The sequence below is a fragment of the Cryptomeria japonica genome, chromosome 2 (assembly GCF_030272615.1).
Source record: "Cryptomeria japonica chromosome 2, Sugi_1.0, whole genome shotgun sequence".
Classification (NCBI taxonomy): Eukaryota; Viridiplantae; Streptophyta; class Pinopsida; order Cupressales; family Cupressaceae; genus Cryptomeria; species Cryptomeria japonica.
This window is the reverse complement of record NC_081406.1, coordinates 318578225-318591911: the sequence shown is the minus strand read 5'-3', so window position 1 is coordinate 318591911 and position 13687 is coordinate 318578225. Positions and strand designations below refer to the sequence as shown.

The 13687-nt window shown below is 36.9% G+C and overlaps 1 protein-coding gene across 1 annotated transcript in view; it reads right to left on the bottom strand.

Moving 5' to 3' along the window:
* Nucleotides 1-13687, bottom strand: part of LOC131027216 (uncharacterized protein C630.12) — a 148468-nt gene that overhangs the window by 59079 nt on the left and 75702 nt on the right. Inside the window, exon 5 of the mRNA XM_057957222.2 lies at nt 13558-13654. Within this exon, the coding sequence (XP_057813205.2) occupies nt 13558-13654 (97 nt within the window). The remainder of the gene's footprint in view (nt 1-13557; nt 13655-13687) is intronic.

Below are 13687 nucleotides of genomic sequence, written 5' to 3'. Positions count from 1 at the left end.
CGATTCTTGGGAACCGGAAGAACCTATGGAGTTACTCCCTTCAGCAGCAGGTTTTGTGATTTTATGGATGGCTGCCATGAGCTGTCGGTTTTCTTCTTCTAGCTTGTCTTTCTTTGCAAGAAGATCGTCACACCTTTGCACTAGTGAAGCAACAGAAAACTAAGCATCATGTTTAATGACCTCATGTGTTTGCTTGCCCAATTCTACCCTTGTAACCTTATAATCAGCAGCTGACATTTCATCAAGTGGTTTATCTGCAATAGGTTCCACAATTTCAGCTACTTTCATCTTGTTGCTATCAACAGTTACCCTAGAGATAGTCTTTGCCTTCTTAGCAACTTTTGATCTGGACTGTTTGAGTTGCTGGTAGTCAAAGGTATCAGGTGAAATCTCTTGCTTCTTTCTTTTCGGGGTGAAAGAACTAAGCCATGGAGGCAAAGTCATCAACTGACTTCCAGTAGTAGCTGTAGGCAAAGGAGAAGCAGTTTCTGTTTGAATTACCGTGGTCACCCTGGGAGGAATATCTGTTTGAATAGCGACCACGGTTTGCTCAGTTACCAATGGGCATGAAGATTGCCTCATGAATTCTTCAAAACCAGAAGTGGAAGTATCAATTTCTGATAACTGAATGCAAGTGGGATTATCTTCAGGAACTTCCAACACACTTTCTCGTTGTTGATCAGGAGAAGGCCCGTATGCTGAAATGGGAACTGCATTCTGAGGAGACTCATCAATCAGCAAATCAGGAGGAGAAAGAGGCGTCTCAATAGAAACTGGAGGAATGACCTCATGAGGCGTGTCTGAAACTGGAGACTTAGGCGCATCATCAGATTGCTGCCCCTCTTCTGGATTATCCAGATCGATCACCCGAACATGGAACCGTGATTTCTTCTTCCCACGAGTAGTTGTCTCCTCAGGAGGAAGCACTACTGCACGACTAACTCGTAACTTGATCCTTGTGCCTGAAGATGAAGCACCCTCCTTATTATCAATCTGAATCTCAGACTTCCGTCCAAGAGGCCTTGTAGAATCATCTTCTTTACCAACCTTGATTTTGATAAGTCTAACAGCATTACTTTTCAACCATGCGTTAGTGTTGGCCAAGATAGGCTGAAATCTGTCAAGGATGGAGACGCACTCCTTGTGTGACCATTGGATCAAAGGAAGTGGAACTTCCTCAACCCTTCGTGAAGTGTATTCAGGATCAAGTATATGCCCGTCATCGATCATCCCTTGTGGGATATCCGCCAAGTTCAAGTCAACAATTTGCTCAACAGTGAGCCTGCAATAATCCATCTTCAGAACTTCGACTTCCGTGCGGAGATCTACCCAGATGTCTTCAATGCGATGAACATGCACAAAGGATTTCTTGATCTTCTCCTTCATACCTCTATAATCAAAATCAACTCTAGGTTTGAACCTCTTAAGCTTGATTTCCTGCAATTCAACCTCCATGGCCTTAGCCTTCACAGATGTGACAAGGGAGTATCGACCAATTTTCAATGGATTTGTACTGGAGATCCCCATTCCAACCTTGTGTCTAGCAGACTGAAGAGTATGAACAGCCATAATCTGTCTTCCCAACTCCATAAGAATTATCTTATCGGTTGGGTATCTTGGAAGCATGTATGGCTGTCCATCATAGCACCCAATCCTCATGTAGGTGAAGGTGGGAAATTGCAGGAATAAACACCCATACTCAGACACCTTGACCCATGCCTCATCTGATACTCTTTTATTTCTGAGATCTCTATCAAACTGACACATGAAATATCTGAAGAATGCATCTTGGACTCTTCTAAAATGTAGCCTGCTAGGTTTCAATGGCAACTGGTCATAATATTCCCAAACTAGTATAAGCGAGCGATCACCCTTGGTAGAAAGACCTGGAAAGTGTCTAAGTGACGCTGCTAAATATACCAAATAAGAATTCATGAAGGTCATAGTGGTAGGAACTGCTGCAAGTTGTTCGCACAAAGCATCGCTGATGATTTCACCCCATGAAATGTGATGCGACTGCCGTATGAACATGATGAATTGATACATCCATGGCTCAAAGACATTGGAGTGCTCAAGGCCCAACATTCTGCTGAGAAGAGTGATGGTGTCTCCTATCTCCCACTTGAAATCACAACGGTACAACTTTGCCCATCTTGAGAAGGAAGGACGTGGCTCTTGAATCCATCTATTGATGTGTCGCTTGCAATCTTTTTCCCTTTTCACATAATACTCTGCTGCACTTTCTTTGGTGATTTCCATATAAACAGGTGCAGGAGGTATTTTGAAGACCTTCTCGATTGTATCCGCATCAAGACGAATTATAGCTTCACCATCATCATTTTTTATGACTCTTGACTCTTTGTCAAAATGATGGGCGCATGCAAAAACAAACTCAGGTTCTAGGGCAGCTACTGGGAAAGAAGATGCATGGTGGATATGGCTGTCCAACAGCCGCTGCAAGTTGTTATCTTGTGGATCTTCTACCCTGTGAATGAATTCTGCCATATCAACGTGCCCTATTTCTGTGTCCCTGATGCGATCCAATGGAGAAGATACCTGGGAAGGGGTAACCTCATTCTGGTATTTGTCATATTTGTATTTCATTTTCTTTGGAGTTGGTGATGCCGGCAAATCTAACATTGATTGTGAACCTGGAATGCTTTCTTTAAAAATGCAAAATGTTTCTCCAATAATGCAACAATTCTTCAAAAGGAGAAGCAAAACCGGACTATCAAACCCTTAACACGTTTTTTTGTAAAAATGTCCCAAATATGGCAGCAATCTTAAACTTGGAGGAGCAAAATGCCAATGAAAGTGTGCATTTCAAGTTTATTGGAGCAAAACGCCTTAGGTATTTGTTGGAGCAATGACGCCAAAGGTTTTTGTTGGAGGTAATGACGCCAAAGAGAATCACGTTGCCAAAGAGAATCACATTTTTGCAAAAAACGTGGTATTCAATACACCATTAATGGATCATTAAATGTCTTGAAACCTATCCCATACTCCACGCCTAGGTGGGAGAGGGCAAAACGCCTTAGGAGATTGCATATTTATGAGGTAAAAAGCGCCCAAAATGTGGATTGGATAAACCACATTTTTGCTGATTTAGCTCCAAAAACCAGTAATAATAAACTCTAAATGGCGAAAAGTGCGTTTGAAAATGCTTGAGAATAGGATACAATCCTAAACGCCTTGCATCTCTAGCAAATCTCCCCAAAAAATCGCTTTGACATCTTCAAAAAATCCATTTTCCTTGCAAATTGGGTTTTGGGAGACAAACAACAAGTTCGAAATACCCAAAATCATGCAAATCGGGTTTTAGAAAGAAAACAACAAGTTCGATTTTCACTTTTTCCATTTACAAGCCAAAATCGGGTTTTAAAAGACAAATGACAAGTTTAATTTATCACTTTTTCACTCATCAAGCCAAAATCGGGTTTTAAAAGACAAATGACAAGTTTAAATTTGTCAAAAATGCACTTTTATGCCAAAATCGGGTTTTAAAAGACAAACTGCAAGTTTTAAAAATACTTGTAAAAGGGAAATAAAATCCCTACAACAAGTTAAAAACACTTGCACATATGTAATGGGGATTTAAAATCCCTATTACATGTGAAAACCATTAAAGTAGGGATTTTTTGAACAAACTGCAAGTTTACTTGCAGTTGAGCCAAAAAACCCCTATTTTAACTAAAAATGACCAAAAAACAATAAAAAGATAAAAACATTAAAGGGAAAACTTAAAATAAATTACAAGTGACATATTTAGAACAAAAGTGCACATGTAATTGATCAAAAATTCCCCTACAAAGACCATAACAATGAATATCATTAAAACTTGCAGTTTGAAGAAAATTCTCCACCTGCAGTCTGGGTTTTAAAACCCGAAATTGAAGGAAAGGCATAGCAAACGAACCCAGAATTGGACGAAATTCGAAACGTAGTTCGAGAATGGACTGAGGATCAAGCTAGTCCAAGGATTAGTCGAAATTCTGCCTCGGGAAGCGTACCATAGAGTAAAAATTTCAAATTTTTCATAAAAATTTCACTGTAGTGGTCCTTCATTTTTGAAAACAAAAATGAGGACAACAAACTTGCCTAGAAGCTGGGGCATGGATTAAATGAGAAAAATCGGAGACACATTGGTGAGAAGCAAACCATATCTTGCTACTCATTTATCCTTGCCTAGGTGTGCAAGTTAATTATTGGTGGGTGGGTTCATTTTGCAAATCTTGGGACTTGTGTTGCCCGGTGTGAAGATGTATGTGTTGGCATAGGCATCAATAATGTTGGGTGTATGAATCAGAGGCACTTAAACTGATTTGTATGTCACCTTCAGCTCACACGGATAGGCGTCTACTGCAATCATAGAGGTCAGCACTGAAGAAGAGAGATATGAAGTATGGTCAGCCAAGAAGAGTTATACAGCCTACTAGGAAATGTACGGTCAGCAATAATCTGCAGACAATTTCCCAAATCCCTCAATTGCGGTCCTCAATAATCTGATGTGCACTAAAATTTGAAGAAAACTAACAATGAAGCTTCACAATTAAGTCCAACTATGATTCCAAAATGAAATCACCAAATAATCCTCCAGATCAGATCTCTCACTAACGTGGAAGATGTTGCCTGTGAGGGATTTCGTCCTCACAAACCCACAGAAAGAACAAGTTCAACCAGCAAATTAGAATACCAAAATATCAAAACCAAGTGTGAAGAAATGAGATCCAAACTTCACTTTTATATCCTCCAAAACCCACGTCCAGCCATGGTTGCATTTAATTTTTATTTTAAATTCCTTGTCTCTCCAAAGTGACCCAAACCCAAAAAGGGGCCTTTTTAAAATATTTGCACTTAACTTTATTAACCAAAGTAGAATACCAAAATATCAAAACCAAGCATGAAGAAATGCGCTCCCAAACTTCACTTTTATATCCTCCAAAACCCCACACCCAGTCGTAGTTGCATTTAATTTTTATTTTAAATTCCTTATGTCTCCAAAAAGGGGCCTTTTTAAACTATTTGCAGTCAACTTTATTAACTAGGCATCCAAAAAGTCCTTTCAAAAAAAATTATAATAACGATAAAATTAAATATTTAATTTAATTTTATAACTTAGTAATCTATCATTGCTAAAATTTAAAACATGGGACTGTATCAAAAATCAAGATAATTGCATCCACTGACACATCTAATAATAGTAACACTAACAACTAACTTAGTCGGTGCCCAAAGTTGACTTACTAAAAATAGTAAGTATTGGAGGACTCAACTAAAACCACTCTAGAAAAGGGCATTACACACGTCTCAAACCCCAGAGTTCAAATAAACACATGTTACTACCAAACTACTAGATCAAGCTGTCATCATGAGTTCCATATCCCTAACTCATTAGCCTACAGGAACCCACTAAATACGCTAATTATAATAGTCCTCTAAACTAAAGTCTTTAGGAAGGGGACATTACAAATTCATTCACATCCACTCATAATGTTAAGTTCATCCTCATCCACATTTCTTACATTGTCAAAGTGAAGGTCCTCCACTTCCTTCTTCCTATCTTTATCAGTCAACTGTCTAAAACAAAATGGTGGGGGTCACTCTCTACCCTTATTTAAACACTTTGGAATAGTCTTCAACTTGGAGCCTCCATTTCCAACAATGGTTGAGCGCGCGCTTAAGCCATGATTGATGACCCCTTAAACAAGGATAGAGAGCTCACTTCAGTCAAGATCTATGTACCAACAACTTCTTATAAATAAAATATTGTCAACTATATCCATTGATTAGTAGAAATAACAGCAAGTCAACAACAGCACTAACACTTATGATGAAACAATAATGACAAGTCAAAAGATAGCATAATCATTTGAAAGCTTTGGCTGGTAATGATTATGCTCACAAATCATGAATAATGACAGCAATGTTTGTTGTTATCAAATGAAACAATCATAATCACTAATCACAATAATGATAATCATGTTCGCTATTCACAAGGTTTTCAAACCCAGTTATACCAAGCGTCTTCACAATTGTAGGTAACCATGTTCATCTTTCAAATACTGAGAACAATAATTGTTGTCCTTTTGCAACAATTCTAACTAGTACTCAATAATGGCAGCTTGAAATCTTATGTACTTACATCATTCAAGGTGTATAGCCCATTTATAAAAGTTCTAGAGTAGAATTACCAAAAACTTATAGTTTTGATGCTTATATAGAAAAAGAAAACTAATTTATTGTGATGTTACCAATGACATAACACCAATAAATTATATTGATGAAAATTTCAATCAAAGATATTTTAAAATAGTTGCAATATTTTCAAGACAATGTCAGGAACCCTGCCAAGAAAAGATACATTGGAATCTATCGCACTATATTCAATTTTTGTTCTAGGTTACTTTATGTTATAGTGTTTTGAATAGGGGTCAACTTAAATGTTTAATTAAAGCCCACTCTCACATTTAAATAAACTAATATTTATTTAAATCCCCAAAAGCTAATCCCTCACATTTAAATAGATAAATATTTATTTAAAATCCTAAAACCCTCACCCACTTGCACTTTCTAGAAAATGCAAGTTGCACACTAACCCTTATTCTAATCATGTCTAAACCCCTAATTATTAGCCTAATCCCCCTCTAAGTGTTTGCACATTCCTAAACTAAGGGATTAGTGAATAGTCACTTCTCAAAAATATCTAAGGCTCTTACAAAGCCTTAAAGGCCTTCTCCCTTCCACAAGTTAACCCACATGGGTCTTTGACCAAACTAACCCACCTTTGACCCTTGGTTAGAGACTTATCCATTAACCCAGCCATCCATGGTAACCCTCAAGTCTCTTCAAGCATTTAATGCTTTGACCAACCTAACTCACCTTTAACCCTTGCACATTCCCCCAACCCTTGGTTAAAGGCTTATCCCTTAACCTAACCATCCATGGTAACCCTCAAGTCCCCTCAAGCCTTAAAGGCTTTGACCAATCTAGCCCTTTAACCCTTGCACATTCCTTTACCCCTTGGATACAATCTTTATCCATTAACCTAACAACCCATGGTAACCATCATGTCTCTTCAAGAATTTAATGCTTTGTCCCTCTCCTCTCAAGCCTTCCCTTGTTCACACTTGTCAACATGGAATTGGCTTGAAGAGGAGCACATGGATTGAGGATCACCACTTCCTCGGGCAATCCTAACCCTTCCTCAATCCACTCAATCACAACCCTTCATTTGCCCATTTCCTCTATAAATAGGACTCATTCCTTCTTTGTTGAGGGCCACACACACACAAGAGTTATCCATGCAACATGTATTCTTACTTAGAATTTGAATGTTTTGTAGGAAGCCATTGTATTATGCTTTAGTTCTTCCACTAGTTGGAATTACTATTTAGCCTCTAATACCTCATTTGCATCCTCATTCAAACACTTGACATAATCAATCATCTCCCATCCTCCATTTGGCATCCCATTGTGCTAAGTCCTCAAACTGAGGGCATACTCCACATAACAGCAGGATCTTGGAGAGGAGGAAGACAAGGAAGAGCTAACGCAAGGGAGCATCATGGGGAAGTTTTGTATTCATTTCCTTTTGTTTATTTCTTAACTTCTTGTTTAACAATCTTCCTTGATAATGCTTTTAAATGGTTTTAGCTTTATGTTGATGACTAATCTCAACTAACCGTTTTATTGCGTTTCAAGTGGTTATTCCACTTTTGACTGCTAAATCCGAACTTGGAGGTGTTTTGGTAAATGTTCAGCCTCAAACTTGATATTAGGAATGTTTTAGAGAATAGTGCTTAATCCAAATTTGTGTGCAAGTACCGAACTTTAGATACTTTGGGTGGAAATTTGATGTTAGGACATGTTTTGGGAATAAGGGGCATTTTCTTCTTTGGGGTTCAAAACACAGAATTTTTGAGTTGATACACTTGCTTGCTCATGGAAAACCCTAATACTTCCCACAATTAACTTGGATTTCCTTATCTTGGATAGAACATGAAATGTCATGGAGTCGCAAGCTTTGATCTAGACCTTATCCTCAGTTCATCCTGCAAACTCGGCATTAGGAAGACATTTAGGAATAATGCATGTTCCCATATGGGCTGCAATCATCGAATTTGAAGAGAAAAATCCAAATTTTGGTCTCAAACTTGGCATGAGGAAGACAATTAGGAATAAGGGCTATTCCCACTTTGAATGCGAAAACCGAGTTTTGGAGAATGCTAGTCAGAAGTTCGGTGGTAGAACTTTTTGGAATAAGGTCTATTCTTCATTTAACTGCTAATACTGAAATTGCAGGTGTTCTTGGGCACAATTTTAGTAGTTGGAAAGGTTTTAGGATTAGGAACTTATTCTGATTATGATTCCAAATACCGAATTTTGAAGGAAAACCTTGGGACAAGTCCAGCCTTGGTCAATGCTTTGGGTATTTTGCCTTTGCTCTTTGTCCACCTTAGGATCAAATTTGGTTGTTAAAGGCTCCTCTCCTCCTCTTTATTTACTTTATTCCCCTTAATGATGCAAAGAGATCCTTGAAAGGGCATGGCATTGGTCTATTATAGGTTGGGTGGAAGTTTTGACATTGCCTTAAACTTGAATCCTTGATTTTTCCCGAGTCCCTAAACATTTCAAAGTTATCAAGCTCTTTGTTGGACGTCAGACTTGGGTTAGTCTTGAGCCCCTAGGCTTACACCTTATCTCCGCATTCTACTTGTTTATAGGCTTTCTCAATGAGCTTTGTGCAAGGTGACCAATCCTAAAGTATCCTCATACAATACTCCACGGCTCGCCTCCGATCCCTATCAAACCCGTGTGATTGAATGGCTTACCTTAATCTATCCTCTCTCATCCTAGCAACCACATTTAATTTAGTTTTTATATATAATTTGTCATATGAAAAGATTTGAGGCATTTTTAATATAGTTTTTAAATATAATTTTTAACATAATTTTTTGATATAGTTTGTAAAAACAGTCTTTTAAAAACTATATTAAAAATATTAAAAAACTGTTTAAAAACTATATTAAAAAATTATATTAAAAACTATATTAAAATCTATTTTAAAAACTACATTAAAAATTATATTAAAGAACTATTTAAATACTATATTAAAAAATTATACTAAAAATCTATATTAGAAAACTATATTAAAAATCTATATTAAAGAACTGTTTTTATGAAATTCTCAAAAAGGAAAAACACATTAAAAAATTTCCCTAAACAAAGACAAAGAGGCAAATATGGAATCACCAAAAATTGCTGCTTTAGAACTGTTGAAAATCAACAATGAAAATGGCAGTCGGGCTAGGGTTTTAATGCCAAAACGTGTCAAAATTGAATCAAAAATCGCATCCAACTTGTCTTTTTCCTGGGTACAAGCCTCTGCATGATTTTTTGGTGAGTTTTCGCGAGTTTTTAGCGAGTTGCAGGTGATTTTCCTGTGAGTTTTCTCCATGAATATCAGTGCGATTTAACCCATGAGTTGCTCACTAGGGCTTCCGGGCTGCAAGTTTTTACAGACCCAGCGAGTACTCCTCGAGTCTGTAAACTATTGTTGAGTATTTATGCAAGTGTAAAAACAATGAGCATAGATTTTCGGATCAAAGCCATCAGCTCATGAGACCATGGGACCCGGGTGAAGTATGCAATGTTTGAATCTAGCTGAAGCATTGTTGAGTATTTATGCAAGTGGTCACCATCCAGACAGATTGGAGAGTAGTGGTATACCTTGGAGGATTATGGATCATAATTTCAATCTTAGTATTGATGTCATCATGCAAATCAGCCATCACTCGAGCTCAATTGCATATATACAGGTGGATTGGCAAGATAAATGTGATTTGATAGGTGAAGGACTTAGACTGTACAGGCATCACAGGATGGTTCTTAATCTTCAATCTATCGCCTCCCATAATTCTAGCTCCTTCTGCATTCTCTTTGAATAGAAGGATTTTTGACTGATGGTGGAGTTGCCAGCCTATCACCATTGTTGAAGTTAGTGTAGGGTGGTTTTCAGCTTTTGCATGCCAAAATTTTGAGCAATGGAATTCAATCAAGTAGCCATAGATATATGATCATACAAAGGTGTGAGATATGGGAATTTGTATGATTATTGGATTACTTCATAAGGTAAGGCAAAATGATAGATTTGTCAGTTTTCAATTGTATCAAAGTGGAGCAAGGGGTTCATGGTGGAGCATTCATAAGATTGATTTGGGATCCTGTATTGGCATACAAGTACAGATTGCTTGGGGACAAGCAATCTTTGGGAAAGGAGGATTGTAATGTCCCCATTTTTTGGCCCAAGTTTCCAAAGAAGAAATAATTTAATTAGTTAAATTAAGTTGTTTTATTAATATTTTGGACAACTTGTATTTAAGTAATTATATTTATAAGTTGAATATTTTATTTTAATTGACTTTTCCTTGTGCCAAGAAATAAAAACAAAATAAAATATTATAAATTTACTTTATGAGCAAAACAAAATTAATATTTTAAAAAGTGATTTTATAATTATTTTCTAGAAAGTTCCATAGAAGGCTATGACAGAAGGTTGAGGAGAACGAAGGAGTTCATTCTGAATATAGTTTATTTCTCTTTTGGAGATTTGTGCTTGTGGCCAGATTTCTCACTGGAGGGACGAAAATGAAATGGTTTCCTAATGGACAAAAACCCAAAAGGCAATGCAGTTTCAATCAAGAATCAACAATGTGCTGAAGATTTGGGATTTGGGGATGAAAACCATTGGATTCCATTTAGAAATTTCATACAGGAGTTGCCTTTGCGCTAAATGTTTGCGATAATGGTTTTGGGAGAAAATCGATTTATCTTTCCAAGTTTGCAGATATAAAATTTATTGAGATTTGTAAACAAATTATAAAATTATGTAAGCTCATGGTGTGAAAGTATAAAGTATAAATAATTATCAGCGAATGACTTGGATGATAAAATAATATTATATTCAGCTAAGTCTTTCCTAGTCGTACCACACATCACATGGAAGAAGGGTAATTGAAGCCTTAAGTCTGGTTATTGAATACCTTTGATTTCCAACGTGGGGCTCAATAAGTCCAACACGGTTATCAAGAGAGCTAATGGAGCACATAAGTCATTCCAAAAGGGATCAATTGTTATCATTTGTGGCTTAAAAGTTAAAACACATATTGGAGTCAAAAGAGTGGGGACATAGCATGTCAGACCTGCCACAGCTTTGGAGGAGGAGTTGCAACACATTCAAGGTGTTGTCAATACATTAAAAGTTGCCATACAGCCATAAACTTGTCGTACACTCTTTATGGTATGCAAAGGAAGGGTGATATAACTATGTAAGGTTTTCTTTCAAGAATATGTAATCTGCTGCAGCCGCTAGAGGACAAGAAAGGTCAGCAATGAAATACTGGAAGGAAATGCCACTTCATTGCAGCCGTACAAGTCATTTGGGTGCCATACCTTTGTCAAGGCAGCCATACCCATGGAAAGGAATGCCGTACTTCCTTGAGAAAGAATAGGGGAGTCTTTAAAATGCTGAATGGGATATTGGAATATATCAAAAGGTCAGCAACAATAATCACATTAAAATTTGCTATTATCTCAGTTCTGAAATTATTTCTTTGTAACAGCAGTACAAGGTTTTATATATAAAATGTTATCTGTTGCATTGTATTTCTGTGAATGAAATGAGTTGCTCTCAATATCAGAAATTGTGGAGTTAATTTTATGAAGTTTTTCTATCACATGACTCCCAATAAATTGTAAAATTTAACCAAACCATCTGACATGCCAATTGTTTGACAAAATGCCTATGTCAAATGAAGATAGTTTCAGCTGTTCATAAAACATTAATTCAAGAATACGTATCAGTTTGCTATTCTGGCAAGTGTTTGACGAAATGTCTAAGCACTGAAAGTTGAAGAACATGCAAGTTTATTAAATTATTTGGTACGGGTTCTTCCAATATGGAGATTTTTCCTCAATGAATTCCAAGCCTTTTTCTGTTTGAAAAAGAATTTATGTTCAATATATACTTATTGCATGTGAACAATTTTTTATTCCTTTTCAAAATATGCAGGATAAAGAGCTGGTTCCAAGCCTTCACATGAGATAAGAACTCCGAGCTCCTCTCCTTCCACTTACTAAAGCATGCAGAACCACAGCCAAGAAAAAGCCAACTGCTCCATCAATGATTCAATATAATTGGTTTACTGTTAGCATAATCTTCTAGTGACATGATTAACAGATTAATTGTGTTGTCAACACATGTTCCTAAACAAAGATGGAATACCCGCAGAGTACTTGGTGAGTTTTGAAAAACTCGCAAGTTTTTTTGTTTGGCAAGAATTTACGCCATTAACTCTCACAAAAAAATCGCAAAGTTTTTGGGAAAAACTCAGCAAAAACTTGGCGAGTTTTTCCACAAAAACTCGGCAAGTCTCTGGCAAAAACTCAGCTACAAATTAAAAAAAAGAAGAGGCCCAAACACATCAAAAAATTATCTAAATTTTTTTTTCAAGTCAGTCTCATTCTCTTCATCAGAATATATACATGAAATATAACATTTAAGTATAAGAAAGGAAAACTTATACTTTGTTATATTTCATGTATATATTGACAGGATGTTTGAGAGTGGTTTCAGATCTCTAGAAGTCATAATGCAAATTCTAGGTTTTAGAAGATCTTTTAAATTTTCAGACTATCAAATTTCAGTAATCAGTAGGCTCCTATTAGCATGCTCTCGCTCTCTCTATCTCACTCACTTTAACTGCCCCAAATTTTAGACCTATGTCCCTATCACTCTTCCTCTATCCCCTCTCTCTAACATTCTCTATCTCACTCTCTCCTCTCTCCCCCAAGATCTAGACCTATCTCTCTACCCCTCTATCTCTCACCCTTAAACCCCCGTGAGGGGTGCTACCCTCAACCTCATTTTGGCGAGGTGCAAGGGCCACATCGGAGTCCTGGGACTAGACCCTCTAGTTCTATCTCTCCCCTGGTTTTCACTGGAGTTGGGAAGAGGAAGATGCAAAATGTTTTGATGTAGTATTTACTTTTAGTTTTACAAAAACAATTTGCTATTTCATTTTGTTTCAATCTATCAGCCATCAACATTCCATAAGACGATGTCATTTTGTACCCAATTTTTTTTTAAATCAATCAAATATATCTAGACGGCTTGTTTCTTTTGTGTACTCATTTATTGACTCATTGGATGCATCTCCTCATTGAATTTTGCAAAAAAAAAATGCATTTCTAATTAAATTTAAGCAATTTTTTAAGTTGTCGAGTTTTCAACAAAAAAAAATTTCAGGCCTTGGCGAGGTTTTGCTTTTGGTGAGTAGTTCAACTATGTTCCTAAAGTTCATTTTTTCAGGATCCATGTGTTTGGCCAGCACTCATGTCCTAATTACTTAGCCTTGCTGCAAAATCAGTAAGAGCGAATCTCAAACTTTACTTTCATGTGAATTGACTAGCTATTTGTCTTAAAATTGTTCTAATTACAGTTTATTGTTGCACTTACATTTGGAAAAACTGACGATATGAAGCACAAAGAAATGTTACCATCAAGAGTCTGAGCATTAACGATAACAAATTCCACACTTCCAATCTTCATCCGATAATTAGTCTCTCCATACACTTTCTCAAATCGTTCAATAACCTGTTGAGTTAAGATAAGGAACACTGGAGATCA